At 37.4% G+C, this 19,796-nt stretch overlaps 1 protein-coding gene across 6 annotated transcripts in view; it reads left to right on the plus strand.

Moving 5' to 3' along the window:
• The window catches only part of Mbnl3 (muscleblind like splicing regulator 3), a 111,661-nt gene that overhangs the window by 74,860 nt on the left and 17,005 nt on the right, over positions 1 to 19,796 (plus strand). For all 6 annotated transcript variants that reach the window (XM_013077882.3, XM_087199838.1, XM_013077881.3 and 3 more), the window contains 3 exons: positions 828 to 992; positions 15,226 to 15,414; positions 16,460 to 16,696. In XM_013077882.3, the coding sequence (XP_012933336.1) occupies positions 828 to 992; positions 15,226 to 15,414; positions 16,460 to 16,696 (591 nt within the window). The remainder of the gene's footprint in view (positions 1 to 827; positions 993 to 15,225; positions 15,415 to 16,459; positions 16,697 to 19,796) is intronic.

Below are 19,796 nucleotides of genomic sequence, written 5' to 3' on the forward strand. Positions count from 1 at the left end.
ATCCTCCTGCCTCAGCCTCTGGAGTGCTGGAATTACAGGCATGCCCCACGACACCTGGCAACATTTATATATTTATGTGTGTATGGTTATTAACTATCTTCCCTGAGTGCTCTTGATTAATGACTTAACAGTTCACTCTGAGCATCACTTGGGCAGCGCATTTGTTTATGTACTGACTATCCCAAGTGTCACTCGGGCAGGTATCCTTTAAACTAGTCAATTCTTGTATTGAATAAACTTGATAAAATTGTCATTTTTATATTTCCTATTATACTATCTAATAAAAATTAATGAAAACTGCAATTTTTGGTCATCCTGTATTTAAATAATTGGATCAATAAGTGGTTAATTGTACATGGTGGCCCAAATCCTCAGTCTTACTTAATTTGAACATGCACAGATTTATAGCTCACATCGATTTTTTATTCAATTTTGTAATTTTTATTTAAATTTTATGATATACTATTTCTAATATTTTCTGTTATGAATGTAAATTTGGTGCATGTCAAAGTAGAGCAGAGTAGCAAAGAGGAGGTCAGGAATAAGACTAACTGGCTCTAGTTTAGTTCTAGTTTTGTCACTCTTTAGCTGTATGTCCATAGGCAAGCCATTAGCCTCTTTTAGTCTCAGTTTCCTCACTTGCATGAAGATTATAAGAGTATCAATTTTACAGGGTTGTTATGGAGCTTAAATGAACTAATTCATATAAAGGGCTTATGACAGTTCTTGGCTCATGATAAGAGCCTAATAAGTAAGCTCTTGTGTTCTTAATCATCTCTGATCTTTAGAAACACTAAATGAAAACTTGGCTTATTTTTTACTATTAGGGTCGGTGTACTAGAGAGAACTGCAAGTACCTTCACCCTCCTCCACACTTAAAGACTCAGCTGGAGATTAATGGACGTAACAATCTGATTCAACAGAAGACTGCAGCAGCCATGTTCACCCAGCAGATGCAGCTTATGCTCCAAAACGCTCAAATGTCAGCCCTTGTAAGTGACAGCCATGTCTTGAAAATTGCCAGTGTGTTGGGGGGGGGGGTATTTTGTTCTGTTTTGCCTTTGCAGTGCTGGGGACCAAACCCAGGGCCTCCCACATGCTAGGCAAATGCACCACCATTGAGCTATACCCCGAGACCCATGTTTTAATAAATAAAAGCATATTTATCTACATTGGAATAACCTTGCAAAGCCTTGGAGAAGTTAGTTACTACAGGATTTAGGACACACAGCTCATATGTTAATTGACACTTCAGAGCTATGCTCGTGAAGGCAGCAATCAGGTGTGTTGGATTGAAACCCTGGTTATATTTATGCATGAGTTCATTTTCGGGAAGAATATTAATAAACGAGCGGGCGGACTTTAAGATGAGGAGAAGGTTTGACTGTTAATATGGAAGCCTTTGGATTTCAGGACATTAATTTGAACAGAATTCTCTGTTATTTGATAGTTTTGTTGTTGCTTTTTACTAAACTTTTTATTTTAAAACAGGATTAGAAAAATTCTGAAAGCTGTACAGAGTTCCCATATTACCCCTCATCCAGTTTCCTCCACTGCTTTTTGCTTTGTTTTTGCCATGCTGGGGATCAAATTCAGAGCCTTCCTTGTGCTAGGCAAATGGTCTACCAAGGATCTACACCCACAGACCTCCCTTACAGTCTACAGTTTCTATTACCATGATTTATCAGAACTGAGAAACTGACGTTCACATATTACTAGTAACTTGAGTTTACTTAGACTTCAGCAGGTTTTCTATTAATATGCCTTTTCTATTCAGTGCCTAATCCAGGATGCCACAGTATGTTCAGAGTTCTCTCCCTTCACTCTGGTCTGTAACTGTTTCTCAGTTGTTCCCTACTTCCCATGGCCTTAACGTTATTGAAGAACACTGGCTGGGTATTTGATGGTGGTTAATCTAGCAGCAGAATCTATTTGCAGAAATTCATGAGGTTATGGTATCATTCTAGACAAGTGTCTAGTATTTTTGTATACAGAGTTTAAAGGTATCATTTGAAAAGTGATTAAGTTATAGCTGTTAATATTGTTCATTGAGAATTCATCTTGTCCTGATACTTTAAAATGTAAAGTTACATTCTGGTCTGACACTTCTCAGAGAGAACTGAAAACTGTCCCCTTTCTGCTGCCATTTTCCAGGTCTCAAATTTGGCATTCTAATTTCAGCTAGCCTACTTCCTTTAAGCTATTAACAAGATAGATTTGAAAGAGTTATGTTAACTTTATCTGTTGCCATTTCATCAATGACTAGGTAATAAACGCAATGAAAGCTAAAAGTTTTATGTGGTGTTTAGATGCAGTGAAAACACAGGAGTAGGATAACCTGCTCTCAGCAAAGCCTATCTCATTATAATATTGACTCTCAGAATTCAAGGAAATCTCCATTGATCTAGCACCCTTCAAGCAGCATATCTGCATACGTAAATACAACAGCTGGTGGGGACAATGATAAGTCACTAAAGTTTTGTACCGTGATACGCTTTATCCAGAATGTTTAGACAGATTTACTTAAAATGAATAGATTTCATGTCCTTTACCATTTTTAGTTTTCCAAAAATATTTGCCGTGGAACTCGGTGCTAATTAATTACATGGATAAATTAGTTTGAGGTTAGTTTGAGGTCACCAGTGAGCTTGTCAGAGAGCCTCTTTGACTGTCAGTAATACTTTATACAGTCACATTCCTGGGGTTTCACATGCTGGAGGATCACAGTTCCTCCCTACCTATAAGGCACTGTGGAAGAAAGACCTCTAGATACTGAGAATAATAGGAACAAAACCACCGAGGAGTGAACATGCTTGGTGAGTACAGGGAAGTATACAGAAAATGTAAGCACATGGGAAATAAACCAAGAGAGCTTTTACTTTTGACCCACTTTCTTAAGGTATAGTTGACAAATAAAGTATGTATATTTAAGGTGTACGATGTGAGGTATGTACACATTGTAAAATGAGACAACATGGATTAACCTGGAGAAATTTATGCTAAGTGAAATAGGCCAGATGGAGAAAAATACTGCATGATCTCACATATATGTAGATTATTTAAAAAGTTGAACTCACGGGGACAAAGAAGAGAAGGATGGGGCCGGGGATTTAGCTCATTGGTTTCACCACCTGCTGCGCAAGCGCAAGGACCCAAGTTCGATCCCCGGTACCAAAAAACAAAAGAATAGAAGGAATGGTTGTTAGGGAGTAAGGGGATGTTAGCCAAAGGTAACTGTAACAAGGGAGCACTTAACCCACCATTACTACTCTCAGCCTCTCATTAGATGTCTCAGTTGCAATCAGAGCAAGGAATAGGAGCAGTTTTATTGTGAAATACCTGAGCTGAGGCTATCCTATCATGCGAGAGCATATATCTTTTCAAAGTTCAAGTGCCAACTTCAGTGCACCAGCCAAATGCCCTGTCTCGGTGAGTCAGAGTGAGCAGGCATGTCTAACTTGCGGCCTGTGAGTTGGGCATGCCTGTCTTGCCTGAGTCCTGTTGAGAGAAGAGGAATTGTCTTCAGCTGCGTGGAAGTTATACAATATAGTTAATGCATATAAGTAACAAAATGTGAAGAAGGAAGTCAGGAATGCACTTTCTGTTCAGGTTCTGCTAGAGTCTGTCCATTCCAAGTCATAGTCCTGTGTGTGTTATTGCCCATGCAGGATCACACTGGGAGTGGCTTTTTTAGAATCCAATAAGAAATTCATTGAGTTTTCAAGCCTCTTGACTTGTGCTTTCTAATTCGATTCTAAATGCTTTCTATAACAGAACAAATTTCCTTTTTTTTTTCTTCAGTGAGGGTAATTTCAGATTTCAGATTACGGAAAATGACTGATATGACTCACAGGAGTACAGTTTATTTTATGGCATGTCACAAGATAAAAGGCATTACTTAGAACACCCCAGGGAGCAATTAGAAATTGCTTCTCTGTCTTGTAGATTATTTAACAATAGCTGTTGTGATGTGATAAACTGATAAAAGATTAATTTCTGCAATTCTGCATATAGAAATCTAACCCTGAGATGTTGATGTGCTCCTCTGTGGCCTGGAAAGCTGCTTCGTAGGTGTGGTATAATTGAGCTAGTGTGAGCAATTTTAAGTGGCATTTATCAGTCTGATCTGGAAGAAATCTATTATAGGTCCTGATGCTGATATTATTACAGAAAAAATGAAAAAAGGAAATAATGTATAATTTTACTCAATTTCCCTGGTACTCACCGTCCTCTAAACAACTACAGTACAGTATATGTTTTAATCACTCCACTCACCGATAATCTGATATTTGTCCTTAGAATTGTCAAGCTTTTGTTTAAAATATTTCTAGTCTTTGTATTTCTGTGCTTGTACATTAAGAACCATTTGTATCACTGGCTTGAACTTCAGGTCTTTACACAAAGCATCCTTTGGGCTGTTTCTAGGATACCAGAAGAGCACATCTGCCTTTGCAAAACTGAATATGGTTTGCTTATTATAAGCCCCTAGATAAAAGGAATGTCAACCTAAATGGTAGCTAGAGAACAGATTCTGTTCAGTGTGACTGAACAATGAATAAAAGCCACACCTAGTCACCTAGTCAATTTTGGTAGAATGCTTGCTGTAGCAAGTTTATTCACTGTATTTAATAGGTCTGTTTTGACATTTGCTAGTATAAAATTCTACCTCTGAAAGCTTTCTGTTGGCCTTATTAAGGAAGTTTAGCAAGTGAAACAAAGGATGTGGCTCCACAGAATTTTTCAGAAACTATTCCTGATACGTGTGTATGTATCTATATGTGTGATCAAGAACTCCCCTTTGCACAGTTGGAGGCAAGCATGAATATTATAGAGGAATGTTAGGAAAAGTAGACACACAATTACTTTCAAGCATTACGAACATTTTTCACTTTTACACTAGGAATTTTAGTTAGGGGGGAAAAGTAGTCTAACTTTTGGGTATGACTACATATGTATATAGTAGATATAATGTTATAACTCTACTAAAATGTTTTTATTTAGACAGTTTGCCTCTCTAGACTTGTCCATATCTGGGAAATTTCTTTGGTTTCTCTCTTTGAATGTGGTGGTTCATATGGACACAGATCCTGATGTATAGGTGAACTTGACCCAGTAAATTATATTCACCTGATGACTTATACAGAGGGTGTTGGCTCGGGACAGTTGAGGTTGCACTGGGGGCATGCCAAGCCCTTTGGTTTGGTTATGCTTTTCATGGCTTTCATTCCTGTGGCCGAGTTCATGGAGTCCAAACCACAAATGCTATAAACAAGGGTTTTACCCCATGATTTTCCTTTATCTCCAGTTAAATCATTTGATATATGTCTGGACATTGGCCTACCTCTCTTTACATCGCTTTTGAAATTTTACTTACCAAACGTATATCTAAGAAATAGGATTATATATTTAGCTCACATTAATATAGTAAGCAATGTAGGTGATGTAGCACTTCAGAACCAAAAGAAAAAAACAGGAAGTTCCAGTGGATAGGAGGGATTATACTATGTAATTAATTATATACTAATAAATATAATTATTTTAGACTACAGCATTTTAATGTTTACTTAAATAAAAGCTAGAAAGTAGTATATTTGTGAAAATTTGGACTAGAATAATTTTAAGAGACTGGACATAAAATTAGAATATATTTAATTTTTGAAAATAAATAATTAAGTGATTTAGTAGTTGAAACCAAAATTAGAATTTCCTTTTCTTCACCAAAATCTAGCCTATATTTTGCATTTTTTGTATTAGATTTACAATTTTTTAGTTCACAAAAATTTTATCAACTGATATATTTATGCTAGAGAGAATAGTTATTGTCATGGTCCTTCTTTTAAAAGTTACATGGGAAATGTGGTTCAGATATTTTGCAGTTTTTAAGGGAAAAGGAAACTCGGGAACCACCTGATCCCAGTATATGAGTACCCTCATCCCACCCCCGGGTGCTGTGAGACTTAAGAAAGAGGTGGGCAGATCCAGGATTGCACATGGGGGATTTAGTGAAAGAAGTGTGGCCCAGGGCAGCAGCAAGACCAGCTGGATTTCTGCAACTTGAATCAGAAGGAGGGTGTATATATGTTGGTCAGAACCAAAATGACTTCATCCTAGCCAGCATGTACCTGACTATTCTTAAGCCAATATCAAAGAGTCAGCACATTCCTGGTGCCAGGGTCCAACTGTAAAGCTCCACATACCATTCTAATGATGTTGTCTGTTTATAGTGTGCTGGAAAACTATGCAGGAAAAACCGAGCAGGGACACGGCAGTTAGGACTCATCATGGCTGCAGTCATGTCATGCTGAATCCGTACATCCCCAGCTTACTAGCTCCATACATCCCAGCTCCAGCTTACTAGTCTTATCACCAATACAGAAATGACAGTGTTTTAGTGGTGGTTCTGCAGCAGGCTTTTCAGTTTAGCTGCTCATGGAATGATAAATGATGGTTTTTACTTGTTCATCTCAAAGTGGTGACTTTAAATGTTCTGTAAAGTGATTTGTGCACAATGTTCAGATACGGGCATATAATTATAAGGTTAATGTGTTCCTAATATAATTGTCACAATTGTGTGAAGTTCAGCATTGAGTGAAGTTGACCAAACACATTTCAGGAGTGTCTAGAGGGCTACTATGCTATGAGCCCAAAATTTCATCTGGATTTTATTACATTTTGTAAAAGATAAGACTTTACTTTCACATATAGCAACTAAAGCTTATATTATTTATTCATTCAACAAACATTGTTCCCTGAAGTGGTCTTACCTTGAGGATAATGAAAGTTCAGGGTTTCTTATATGTGTGGTCTTCTTCCAAGGCCCCGAGAGGGGCTCTAGCAGTGGTTTCAAAAGGTATTTGTAAAATTCACAAAACATATTTGTGTGTTCTTTGTCTTAAGAGCTCCCTCTCCCACCCAGGGGCCTAAGCTGCAGCCTCCACAGATCCCAGATTCACTCCTTAATACAATTACTAGTCCAAAGCAGAGTAGTCATTCAGGTGCTTTCCTGTGACTGTGTATGTCACACAGCTTAAGGTTCTTTTACAATAAAGTAAACTAAATCCACTAGCGGTAGGTTGGCTGCCTTTCCCCAGCTCTGATAATAGGCAGTGTGAAATCTGTTTGTTTCAAAAGTTAAATGAAAATGCTACACTTTTGCAGCCAAACAAAGGATACCATCTTTTATAGTGCCTGGTTCCTTTGACAGTAATAAATCTCGAAATTCTCCCTTTATCCTCCCTTGTATATTCCCATGAGATAAATGAAATGTAATCTCCCTTGGCCCATTCCGTGTCCTCCTCTGGGACCGCTTAGCTCGGTTGGCTACAACCTGGTACCAAGGAGACCTTGTGGGTGTGCAGTGTTCATGGTCATAGCCTAAGCTACCAGCCAGCTCCCTCAAAATTGCTTGCTGTTGATCACGAGTGAGATGAAGGCTGGAAGTTTGGGTGAATGTGTGAAAATCTTTTTTCCTGATGGAGAATAAACAAAACAACAGTAAACAAAACCAACACTTGACAATCTTATCTATAAAGAATTTTTTTCTCATCCAAACCATTCTCAAATAGGTGGATGTGGTTCAGTAGTTTGTCACTGAGGGGGTTTCCAGGAGATGCTGTGTTAAAACTTGTGGTTGCCCCATCACCTGGTTATCTTAAAGTTGTCCCCCTGACATTCCTACTTTGCCTTAATAGGCTTTAAGGATTTGTTCATTATTCACTTGAGTCTTTCTTTACACAGTCTTTTCTCTTGAACTGATCTGTGGATACTAGTCATATTGACAATCCACTAGCCCCTGGAGCTACGCGGTTTTTGATAAGTAGTTCCATATTTTACTACTTGATCTCACTTGTATTTGGAATCTGAGAAAGCTGTTCCCATGGATGTAAGGAATGGAACCATGGATACCAGAGACTGGGGAGGGGACAGGGAAAAAGGGGACGAGGACAGAGGTTAGTCATTGGGTACAAATTTATGATTAGATGGGACAAATAAGTTATGAAGTTCCATCACATTGTAGGGTGGCCATAGTCAATGATAAAGTAATATATGTTTCAAAACATCTAAAAGAAGGGATTTCAAATGCTCTCATCACAAAGAAATGATCATTGAGATGAATGCTATGCTAATTTCCCTGGTTTGATCACTGTATAATACATGCATGTATCACATACATATTATATAATATACAAAATATACATATACCATTATATATTACATGTATATGTATTACACAGGTATATTTTGTATACATGTGGCACATAATTGTAACCATAAATATATATGATTATGTGTCATTTCTAAAATTTTCTTAAATAAAAATTTTAAAAACTAGTGACATTTTTATATATAGTATCATAAAACTATTTTTCATAACTTTTCTTTGGGTACCTTCTGTTACTAATGTTTTAGCCATTCCAATTAAATATATGGGCATGTGTGTGTGATACATATATACATGTATGAATATACATAGAAAATACCCTGTGCTTTTTATACTTCTTGATCTAATATTTCATATCTTTATCAAAAGAACATTTGGGAACAGCCATCTGCTTAAGGTCTTCTTCAGTCAGAAAAACTTAGGGCTGGGGATGTAGCTCAGGAGTAGAGCACTTGCCTAGCATGTACAAGGCCCTGGTTTCTATGCCTAATACCACAAGAAAAGGAGAGACAGAGAGACATGAATTTATTCAATATCTCTGCCATTACTTTTGAAATTACTTTTGTTTCTTCTACACTATGATTTTTGAATTGGATTTTTTCATTTGGTAAACCAAAAATTAATCAATGATTTAGGAATTTCTTTTCATTCAATTCAGTGAGTATTTATTGAGCATATACTTTGTACCAGGCATTAAATGGATAAGGGGTGGATTTTAAAAAGATGAACATGAAACAGGAATTTATCTCAAGGAATTTATCATCTAACAGTAGAGAGGTGTTGCATAAACATTTTTCTGATCCACTTAATTTCTAGTTTTTATCTGATCCTCCATATTTTTATAGCTTTGGACTTTCCTTCTTCCCACAGTAATGGCTATGCAAAATTTTGTTTTAGTATCTGTTCTTTTGGTGGTGGTATTGGTGGTGATTTGCTCAATCCCTTCACCTCCTAGCATCCTTTAATCCTGGACTGGCATTGCCATGTTTACAGTCTCCAGGTCTCTTGTGATTTCCTTGCTCTATTCAGTTCTTCCTATCCACTCCTCACCCACATTTTGTTTCAGGCTCTTTTTTAAAAACTTGGGTAATAACTTGACTTTTTATTTATTTTTATTTTTTGTGGTTCCAGGGATCAAACCTGGGTCCTTGTGCTTGCGAGGCAGGCAGTAGAACCACTGAGCTAAATCCCCGGCCCATAACTTGACTTTTTATAAAACTACTTTATTGGGATATGACTGACACACAAAAAGCTGTATGCATTCAATGCTTACAATTCAGTGAGCTTGGAGTCAACCATACATACACCTATGAAATAATCAACACAATCCAGGCCACAGACTTGATTTTTAAAAAATAGTTTTCCTTTCCTACTGGAAAGTAAAGTTAATGGAGTTGTCACTATTATTACATACAAAATGGTCACCAACAAATAACTTTTAGACTAATTCCTGTTCATGTCTCAGAACAGTCCAAATTGCCTTACTTATGCGGTCTCAGACTGCCTGTTTAAGGGAGAAGTTGTTTGTTCTCTTCCTCTGCCGATCTGTGTTTAGGTACGCCATTATAATTCCTAGCCTTCTCCTTCCACCAAATACAGGTGGACTGAAACCACTGTTCATGTGCTTTTTTGAGCTATTCTTTACAAAACCCACAATAATCTATTGTTCTTTCTCCCGCCTTTAATTCTTCATCTTATCTGTAGACAACTTTGATTGTTAAGGTCAGAAAAGCCAGGTCTAGGTAAGGACAATTTTTCACATTTGACCCTTGAACTTTTTTCTTTTTCAGTTGTCTCTAGGGCCACAGTGACTTATTCATTAACAAGTATGATTAGTACATAAGCACCATTATCAGTTTCCATGTGTTTATAAGGCTCAGTCTCAATTACTGAGGGAGCAGTTCACTAGTCTGGAGGTTATACGGGCCTCCTGTAGCCTGCCTTTTGGCCATTTCATTCTCTGTAGAGCATCACTCAGAGAATGTGGAAAGATCAAGTGAAAACTGTGAAACAAAGATTATTTCCTGGGGGGTGGGTAAAGTCTGATAGAAACAAAAATTATTCATTTCAATGTGCTTTTGAATTATCTAAGGCTGGAAATGAGCCTGATGATGCTAAAGGGGGCTGGCTTCTTTTATACTTCATAAATGTTTGTAAATGAGCAATAAAAAGATGGCATCATGAGTGCTAGTAAAATTTAAGAGTGCTATTCCCAGCATTAAAATCGACGGTAAATTGTTACCAAATGTTTACCTTAGTATGAAAGAAAATGTTCAGTTGTCCACTTATGGACAGCCATTTAGAAGGAAGACCTCAATTATTCTTTACACTTCAGAACAGAATGCCATTTAAGTGACTTAACATATTTAGTATTCATCCATCAATAATTGTAACTGATCTTGGATTTTATTGAGGGAACTACATATAGATCTACTCTGTTGTGAGACATCATGATTGATTTAGCATAATTAGTTAAATTTTCATTTCATTATACTAGCTCATTCAGCATCCTGTTTTAAGTAAAAAGTTAGCATTCCTAAAATGTGTGTAAAGTCGACGTTTATTTGAAGCATAGTTTTCCTTTTTAATTTACATATATTTGTATATGTTTATGAGATACAGTACAATAATTTGATACATATATAGAATGTGTAAAGATCAAATAAGGCTAATTGGCATTTCTGTCTCAAACCTTTATAATTTCTATGTGTTGGAAACCTTTAGACTCTTCTATTGATTTTGATATACATCAGAAATTGTTGTAGACAATATTCATGTCATTATAACGAGATACGTGCACTTCCATGTTTGTTGCAGCACTATTGACAATAGTCAAGATACTGAATCAGTCAAGGTGTCCATCAATAGATGAATGAATAAAGAGGCGATGAGTTTTATTGATTGATTTATTATTCAGAGGTGTTTCAGAATCCTGTAAGACCAATATTTGGTTTGCTCCTAAACTTTTATAGAATTACAACTACTATCTCCTCATTGTTAATCACAGTGATGTATAAACAGTTAAGATCCCTAAAAGAACACTCTAGCGAATAGTTTAATATTAATTTATAAAACTAGACTTCTTTAACTTGTGGAATCTTACCAAAAATATTAAATTCACGTCAGCAGATTTGTGTCTAATTAGTGCTTTACTGTAGAAATTGGAAAGTTTAAATTTTTGGGATCCTCTAGTACAGTGAACTTTTCTGTAAATGGCTAGATAGTAAATATTTTAGGCTGTGTGGGACAAGGGGCAAAGTTGAGGATATATAGTTCCTGTATACCAAGAAAGAAAATAAATATCCACAATTTCTTGTGATAGAGGTCTACTAAAGAGCACAATGCAACCTCTGAACAGATGTGAAAGGAATTTCATGTAATTTTCACGTGTTACTAAATATTATAGTTCTTGTAATATTTTTCAACCATTTAAAATTATAAAACAAGGTTGCTGCCATACAAAAAATAGAGGCAGGATGGATTTGAAAAGGGAGCCCTGGTTTGTGGATCCTTATTCTATAAGCTTCTTAACCAGTACATAGTCCATAACCCTGATCCACAGATGAGTGTCATGGAGCCCTTGGCCCTGAGGTCAGCACAGAGCATTTTGTGCATACACGAGTTTTTCTGTAGATAAGGACTGCAGCTTTTATCTGACTCTCAGAGAAGTCTCAAGCTCAAAACATTGGGAGCTACTGTAGGCAACTATTTCATTAATTTTCAGGAGGCATTTCCTGAATGCCTGCTAGTTCCTAGATACTGTGCTAGTCACTGGGGACACAGGGGAATTCCTATCATAGGAGGTAATACTCGTAGAGACACTGAGGGGAAAGAATTGTCAGGTGACTGCCTTGTTCATAAAATCTGTTGTCTCCATCATTTTGTTTTACCTCTGGTTCTGGGAGGAAAACTCTTCTCACATTTCCAAGTATTTAGTAAATAAATTAGACTCAGATTTAAACATCTGAAACATATTTAAGTGTCCAGACTATATTAGCCTATAAAGAGAAATCAGATTCAATGAATTAAGAACTTTTTTCTCTTAGGGCTGGGGGTGTACCTCAGCAGTAGAGCCTTTGATTAGCATGCACAAGGCCATAGGTTCAATCCCAGCAACCCCTCCCCCAATTCTTTTCTTTAAAATAAGGATTAGCCTACAGATAGGTTCATGTTAGCTCAACTAACATCAAGGCCTGTGATATACAGATAGAAGCAGGATTAAGTTACTTATTAAAGCTGAATGTGTGAGTGTGCAGCCTGCTTGACTTAACCCATAGCTGTTAGTCAAGGCTAACCCCTTAGTTGCTCAAATTCATGAAATGGAGTAGTTACCCTAGGGCAGAGGTGGTGGTGAGAAAACAGAAATGTCTATATGAAAATAAATGAGTAGCTCAGGAGTTCCTGCCTGAGCCATAGGGCTGTGAATGGAAGAACTTGCTGCTTCTCAATAAACGTATTATAAAATGAAATTTATACTCAAGGAGGAAATAGTCATAAAAGCTATGATACTAATTTTAAAATCTAAAGATAGCACATTACAGTTTGTGATGAAATCTTTAAAAGATCTAAACTTTTTCAGCAAGCTTCTTATATTTTGTATATAGACTGATTATTTGCTGCCTCTTTTGTATATGCTTAGAGCTCATAACAGACCTAAGTAGGTTAAAATATATTCCAAGGAAAGCAGAAGTTAATCAGAATTTTCCTGCTGAGTCACCCCCCAAAAAGAAGAAAAAAATTACAGAATGAATTCAGAATACCATTTTAAAAAGCATTGTTCATGTGTACTTTCAGCCTAAATATTAATTGATCATTAATTTAATTAATAGTAATTTGTTGGTGATTAATAGCTTTTAAATCTGGAAAATCCACTCACTTCCTAGCCTTTGTTACAGTTCAATAGTTAATGGATGTAATAATGGTCTTTTACCAGTTTTATAAAGGCAAAAGCAAAAAGTACCCTAGAGAATGGAGTGGCAGCTTCACCGAGAAAGTTACCACAAAACCCCATGAGAAAACAAAAAAGAAAACAAAAACTATTTTGTGGTTTAAGTAAGGAGTTTTTGCCTTCGGAGATTCTTGCTGATTTAGATATGATCATGAATCACTGAATTAGTACAGTCTGCCTTGTTGCCGAAGCATGCCTGAGTGGTTGTTTCCAAGAGATTTTTTTCCTGTTAAATAAAATAATGTCACATTAGCTAATTCCTAGAGCTTCACATCTCATTTAATGAGAAGTGTAACAGTTCCCTGGAGCCCTTTATATCGTGAGATCTGGTTAGACAGAGTCAGCCCTAGGCTATTTATCCTGGGACCTTAATACCCACCCCCCCAATCTCTACCTTTTCTTTCCTGGCACTAGGAGTTGCCCATCTCCTCCTAAACTCTTGGCCACTGTGTCTTCTTAGCTCACCCTGGTGACTCTTACTTGTTCTTGGGAGACAGATTTTTTTTTCAGGGCTTCTTAATGTGCCAATCAGCTAATTTGATAAATTCACACAAGATAATGTGCTAATGGGAGAGTGCTTCCATCTAAACCAAATGTAGCTTATAACAGGAGCTTCCTGAGAAATGCTGTGCTGGTAAAATTTCAAGTAAGTGTGGACCATGTGGCAGAGAGAATCTATTGCCCCCTCCAGACTCCACAGCTTCCTATTCTGTGTATTCAGAACTGTTCCTATTAATGTGACTTAGCGAGTGTGGGCACAGCTTGGCAGCGCAACAGATTCACGATTACTTCGTAGCTGAAGAAATAGAAAACAAGAAAGAACACTACGATTAGTGATACACAATGAGACACTGCCAGTTACATAATAGCTACTGTATTTAGTTACTATTGGAAATATACAACATTTAATCAGATGTATTCATTCATTAAACTGTTAAAATTTATTTTTTAAATGTACTGAGTATATCTGTCAGCCAGTCATTTACTAGGTATTGGCTACTATAGGCAGATAAGAGAGCTATCAAAGAAATTATAACCACACGGAGAAAGAAAGATATGTGTAAAAGAAACTGAAAAGCAGTACAATAAAGAGGTTACTTATGCAGTTACAGATAATAAAGGCACTGCTTATATACAACTCTGAATCCAGGACTTTTAAAGATAGGAAAACCAGTAATCACTCTGCATTTCTAGGCTTTTCTTTGCAAGTTATGTTCTAGTTTATGTTCCATATAATCCTGTTATCTTATCTCTTCTTGCCTAACAAGGATTCTTGTAGCATTTCTTGGGCCTGTTTTTGAACTGCATCGTCTGACCCACTAGATAAAGGCAAAGCTAGGCAAGTCCTATTCATTTGTGAAACAGGGCCTGTAGTTTAAAAAAATAACAAAATACAACATCCATTCCAATCATTTTTTAGGTAGATGGCAAGAAGTTGTTAAAGCACATACCTTTCTTTAAGGTCTGCTTTTCTTTTTCAACTCCTGGCTGTCTTCCATAAATGTTGGTAGACCAAGAAAAGAAGCAAGGCCAGTGTTTGGTAGTAGTAAAGGTGGGGCCTATTGTGGGACAGGCAGTCTTAGAATCAAGCAGTATTGAAGGGAAAAGGGTGGGAGGAAGGGGGTCTTTGGGAGTACCTGAAGTCCACCTGCAAAGCCCATGCCTGTATGAGGAGACAAGGGAGATTATATATGTGCTGTCACTAGTGGTATAGTTTTTAGGGTTAAAAAGAGGAAGTACTAGAGAAAATCCACTTGAAGCAGTGAGATTTAATGTGGCAACTTCATGACTGTTAAAATCCTGTCGTTTCCTTTATCAGCTTACCAATAAATAGTACTTGAAGAGATTTGTTGGTTTATAAACAACTTCTGTGTGGTGACTAAAATAAGTCAATCAGGCTGGGGATTTAGCTCAGTGGTTCTGCCGCCTGCCTTGCAAGTGCAATGTCCCAAGTTCGATCCCTGGTACCAAGAAAGTAAAATAAAATAAGTCAATCAGAAGAAATAATTTTGATATGGCTCAGGAAATTCTGATATTTCTGAAAGAATGCCTTCTTGTGTAATAAGAATCTGTTTACCTCTAACATCTTTTTTTCCCTCTTCTTTTAAACATACAGAATATTCCTGTGACTCCATCACTTACAGCTAATCCTACCATGGCTTTCAGTCCATATGTATCTCATACTGGGATGAGCCTGGTTCCAGCTGAACTTGTACCAAATACACCTGTTCTGATTTCTGGAAATCCACCTCTCCCACTGACAGGAATTCCTGCTCCAAAGCTGATGCGTTCAGATAAACTGGAGGTATTTGTTAGGAAATAGATATTTGTGAAGAGGATATTAACCTTATGCATAAAGTATCATTTCTGGAATGCAGTGTATTAAATGTTTTAAATAAGTACACCCAAGTTATTTAGCTTACAGAGAATAATCTTAGAAAAATGTTAAACATTTTACTACTGCAGTTATACCTTGTTATGAAGCATCAATTCAGTTGCATAATAGGGCAAACAATGCTTTAATGTACCCAGCCACAGACCATGCGACATTAAATCTGGGTGGGGAAGTTCCATGAACACTGGCACCGGCTCTACAAAATAGGATTACTTTGTTAGTGAGTCTCTACTTGCTAGAGTAGTAAACTGGAGAAAAAAAATCAAATCTACCTCTGTACAATTACAGACTATAAAGTTACATGAATGCAGACTTTAGTGTCATAGCGTCTAAGCCTCTTTCTGTATTCTGAGAAGGATGTACTACATAGTATCTTGTAATACCTAAAGAATCTAAAGGAAATTTCAGACAGCTTTTTGATTTGTTGGAGTCCTTTAGTTTTTCTTTGTCATTCTTTGTACATTGAAATCAATAACTAGTCAGTTTCTTAGAAAGTCAGCTTCATTGGCAGCCTCTTAAATGTCTGGTAATGTATTGTAATGGAATCTGCTTGTACATGTAACACAAGCATGGCTCACAAGTTGGCTGTGGAAAACCACCAGTGTATTACTGTGTGATAAAAGACTCATCTTGACCCTTAAAAAAATCTAATTACACTCGAGGCTGTGTATTAACTGATAGATTAAAACTGGTTTTCAGGAACATTCCTAAGTTCTTTTGTGTCAGTTGTAAAACTTCCCTTTGTGGAGAATAGAAAATGTTCTAGAAATATAAATTGTTTACATCTCATCGTGAATATGGCTTTGCATTATCCTTCACCTTTTTACATTTTTCTGAAATAAGTGACAAAATGTATATGATTATTCTTATAACCACCTGCATAGTAAATAAAAGCCGGTCACATTATAATCTGTGTGTGTGTGTGTGTGTGTGTGTGTGTGTTTTCCTCTTTAAGGTGTGCCGTGAATTTCAGCGTGGAAATTGTACCCGTGGGGAGAACGATTGCCGTTATGCTCACCCTACAGATGTTTCTATGATTGAAGCAAGTGATAATACTGTGACTATCTGCATGGATTACATCAAAGGCCGCTGTTCCAGGGAGAGATGCAAGTATTTTCATCCTCCTGCACACTTGCAAGCCAAACTCAAGGCTGCACATCACCAGGCGAACCATTCTGGTGCCACCGCGATGGTAAGACTCTTGGGCTTTCTATGTTAGGGGAAATGATAAGTATGTCCTCCAGTTTATCTAATGTTCTGTAACCATATGGTCAGATAGTCACAAATGGACCTTAAGATGAACAATCAAGGTTATGAGCTAGAAAATATAGAACCTATTTACTTTATTTACTAAGATTTTCTGAAGATAATTATTTAAAAGCTTTACTAATGATTGTAGCCCACTGTGCTTTCTCCCATTTTCAGAGAGGGGATAAATTATATGATTTAAGCAGCAAATTATTCTTGAGTGGTTGTTAGAGTCTAACTACTTCTAATATCTGAGAAAAAGCAGAAAGTTGCCTCTCCGCTCTGTGAGTCACTTGCATGGGTACATTTTGTGGCTCACATCCTTAATGCCTTTTGAAAACAAAGCACTTGAAGGATGGTGTATTAAGTAGGGCCTAATTTCCCAAAGGTTAAGGGTACATTTCCTTTCTGGAGGCATTATGCTAGCAGAAGGGAGAACAAAAGGCCAAAGCCTGCTGAGGCTGGGAGCTGGGGATATTTCTACAGGACAAGCGGAGGAGGCTTACCTTTGAATTTTCCTAGCAAGTCAGCTTTGGGTAAAAGTTAACTGTGCTTAATAACGTTAAAAGGAAGGAAGTTGGAAAAATATTTGGGTAACACTGCACTGTGACAGGTTAAGAAATGGGATTTAGGATTACTCAAGTATATCACAGCTGATGATCTGTGTGCTGTTGATTTCTTTTGCTACCTGTGACATTCCTCATGTAAAAGGAAACAGTTCAATAAGGGACAAAACCTTAAGGAAACCTTATGCTTACTGTCTGTGAGAAAAGCACCTACATTACCTTAAAGTCCTGAAAATGCAGTATGAAGCCAGACATGGTGGTGCTCGTCTGTAATCCCAGCACTCAGGAGACTGAAGCCGGAGGATCACCGTGAGTTCGTGGCCAGCCTGCACTGCATAGTGAGACCCTATCTCAAAAAAAAAAAATGCAGTATGAACACAATCCCCTCACTGGCATGTATTGTTCAGATTCCAATGCCAGAGATCTTATCTTTTACAAAAGAATTATACCTCTTTTCAAACATCCCTATTGGGAAGATTTTCCTCATACTGAGTTGAAACTTATCTTGTTGCAACTGGAACTTCACAGAACATGTCAGCCCCTATCCCATGCCTTGTGTGATAAACGCAGTTAATGTCTAAATTAAAAAATATTTTAGGACTGGGGGTTTAGCTCAGTGGTGCCGCCGCCTGCCTCAAAAGCGCAAGGTCCTGAGTTCCATCCCCCATACCAAAAAAAGATTTTTTAATTGTGTTACCGCATAAGACACATTGCCATTAATACTGTTCAGAATATTTCCCCTTGCTTTAAACACACTTACTCCATCATTCTTGCTACTTTCTGAAACAATTCTCAAAGTCCTCTTTTGTGAGTATCTTTTCATGGCTGCTTTGATGTCCTGAATCAATTCAAAATGTTTATGGCAATTTCTGGCAAATAAAACCATTATGGTCTGTCCCCATCTACCTTATTCACCAGATCTGCCACCTTGTGACTTGTGGCTGTCCTCAAAGTCAAAATGACCATGAAAGGTAAATGTTCTGAATCAATTCAGGATACTGAGGCAGTACAACTAAAGACACATATAAAAGAGGACTTCCGGAACTGCTTCAGAAAGTGGCAAGAACCATGGGATAAATGTGTTCAAGGAGAGTAGGAATATTTTGAGGGAGAATAATGGCATTGGTCTTTTAATATAATAAACTTTAAACATTTTTAAATATTCACCATATTTCTTGATCACTCTGCATATGAGTGGCCTCTCATGTCTCTCTCTAAGGCAAATACCCCAGATGTCTCCACCTGTTCTGCATAGACTGGTTTCAAGGACCCTGCACTATTTTCGGACTGCCTCAATTAAATTCATTACTTTGTGAAGGATATTAGCACCAAAGCAAAACAAACTTACTTTCTGCTTGAGCTGGGCAACGTATTCTATTAATGAATGTTTAAAAAGACATCAACAAATATTTTTTGTTTTAAATGCTTCAGATTGGAGGACTTCTAAGGTATTAAAATGGTACATTATCTAGGAGGTTTAATGCAGAGTTTAAGCCTTTGATTTTTTTAAGAGACAGGGTTTCACTGTTTTGACCAGGCTGACCCGTAACTCCTGGGCTCAAGTGCCTCAATCTGCCAAGTAGCTGGAAATACAGACATGTGCCACAATGTCCAGTTAAGTGTTCAATTTTTTGATTACTTGTCTTGGTTTCAAAAACAGTATGGACCTATTAAAGGAGCAGAATGTAGCTTTCCCCTAAAAATGAATAGACATACACATGGAATATATAAAGAACAGCTTGCTTATGCCATTATGCACCTGTATCCATACTCAGGCCTGTGGGTCTTCATATGTATCTGATAGTTTGGGTGTGTTTGGTAGAAGGCATAAGTTATATATCAGCCTCAAGTTTCCATTTAGGGAGCTGAACATTGGATACCTTCCATTGTTATTTGTGAATGCCAATATAAAATTCCTTTCTGAGTAACTGATCACAGTGAGGTCTTAGTGGTAAGGTCAAACTGGCCCATATGAAGTTATAGGTAGGACTAAATAAAGGAGGCCTTCATGAAGAACTTTAATCTTCTTTTATATTTTTAGGGATTTAGAGTAGAAATGCTTTGGAAAGGGGGCATTTTCACCTTGTGCATGGGTATAGCTCAGTTGACTTTGCTGAGAGCAGCTTGTATGCATTCACACATTCCCACCGGCTTGAACCCCTCAGTGGTTCAAGCCACTCAGCAGCGAGACATGTGAATTGTGTTAAAAAAAAAAAGATTTGGAGGATTGATATTTATTTCATCTAGTCTTTGGCAAGTTAGAGAGTTGGTGATGAGGCTGTTGAGGCCCTTATGAGGGTTGATTAGAGAAACATTTGATAATAGTATCACCCCGGCAATGAGAACTGGGCACTGGCATCTCAAGGTAGACCCCAGCAGTGAACAAGCAGTACTGTCGTATCAGGGTCCACTGGGTGAGTGTCCATCAGGCCTTACCTCAGTTTGTAGTTCACCAGGCAACACAGCTTCGGTGCTGCT

The sequence above is a fragment of the Heterocephalus glaber genome, unplaced genomic scaffold (genome assembly GCF_053883595.1).
Source record: "Heterocephalus glaber isolate CG9 unplaced genomic scaffold, H.glaber_assembly_v1.0 deba00001729, whole genome shotgun sequence".
In the NCBI taxonomy this organism is placed as follows: Eukaryota; Metazoa; Chordata; class Mammalia; order Rodentia; family Bathyergidae; genus Heterocephalus; species Heterocephalus glaber.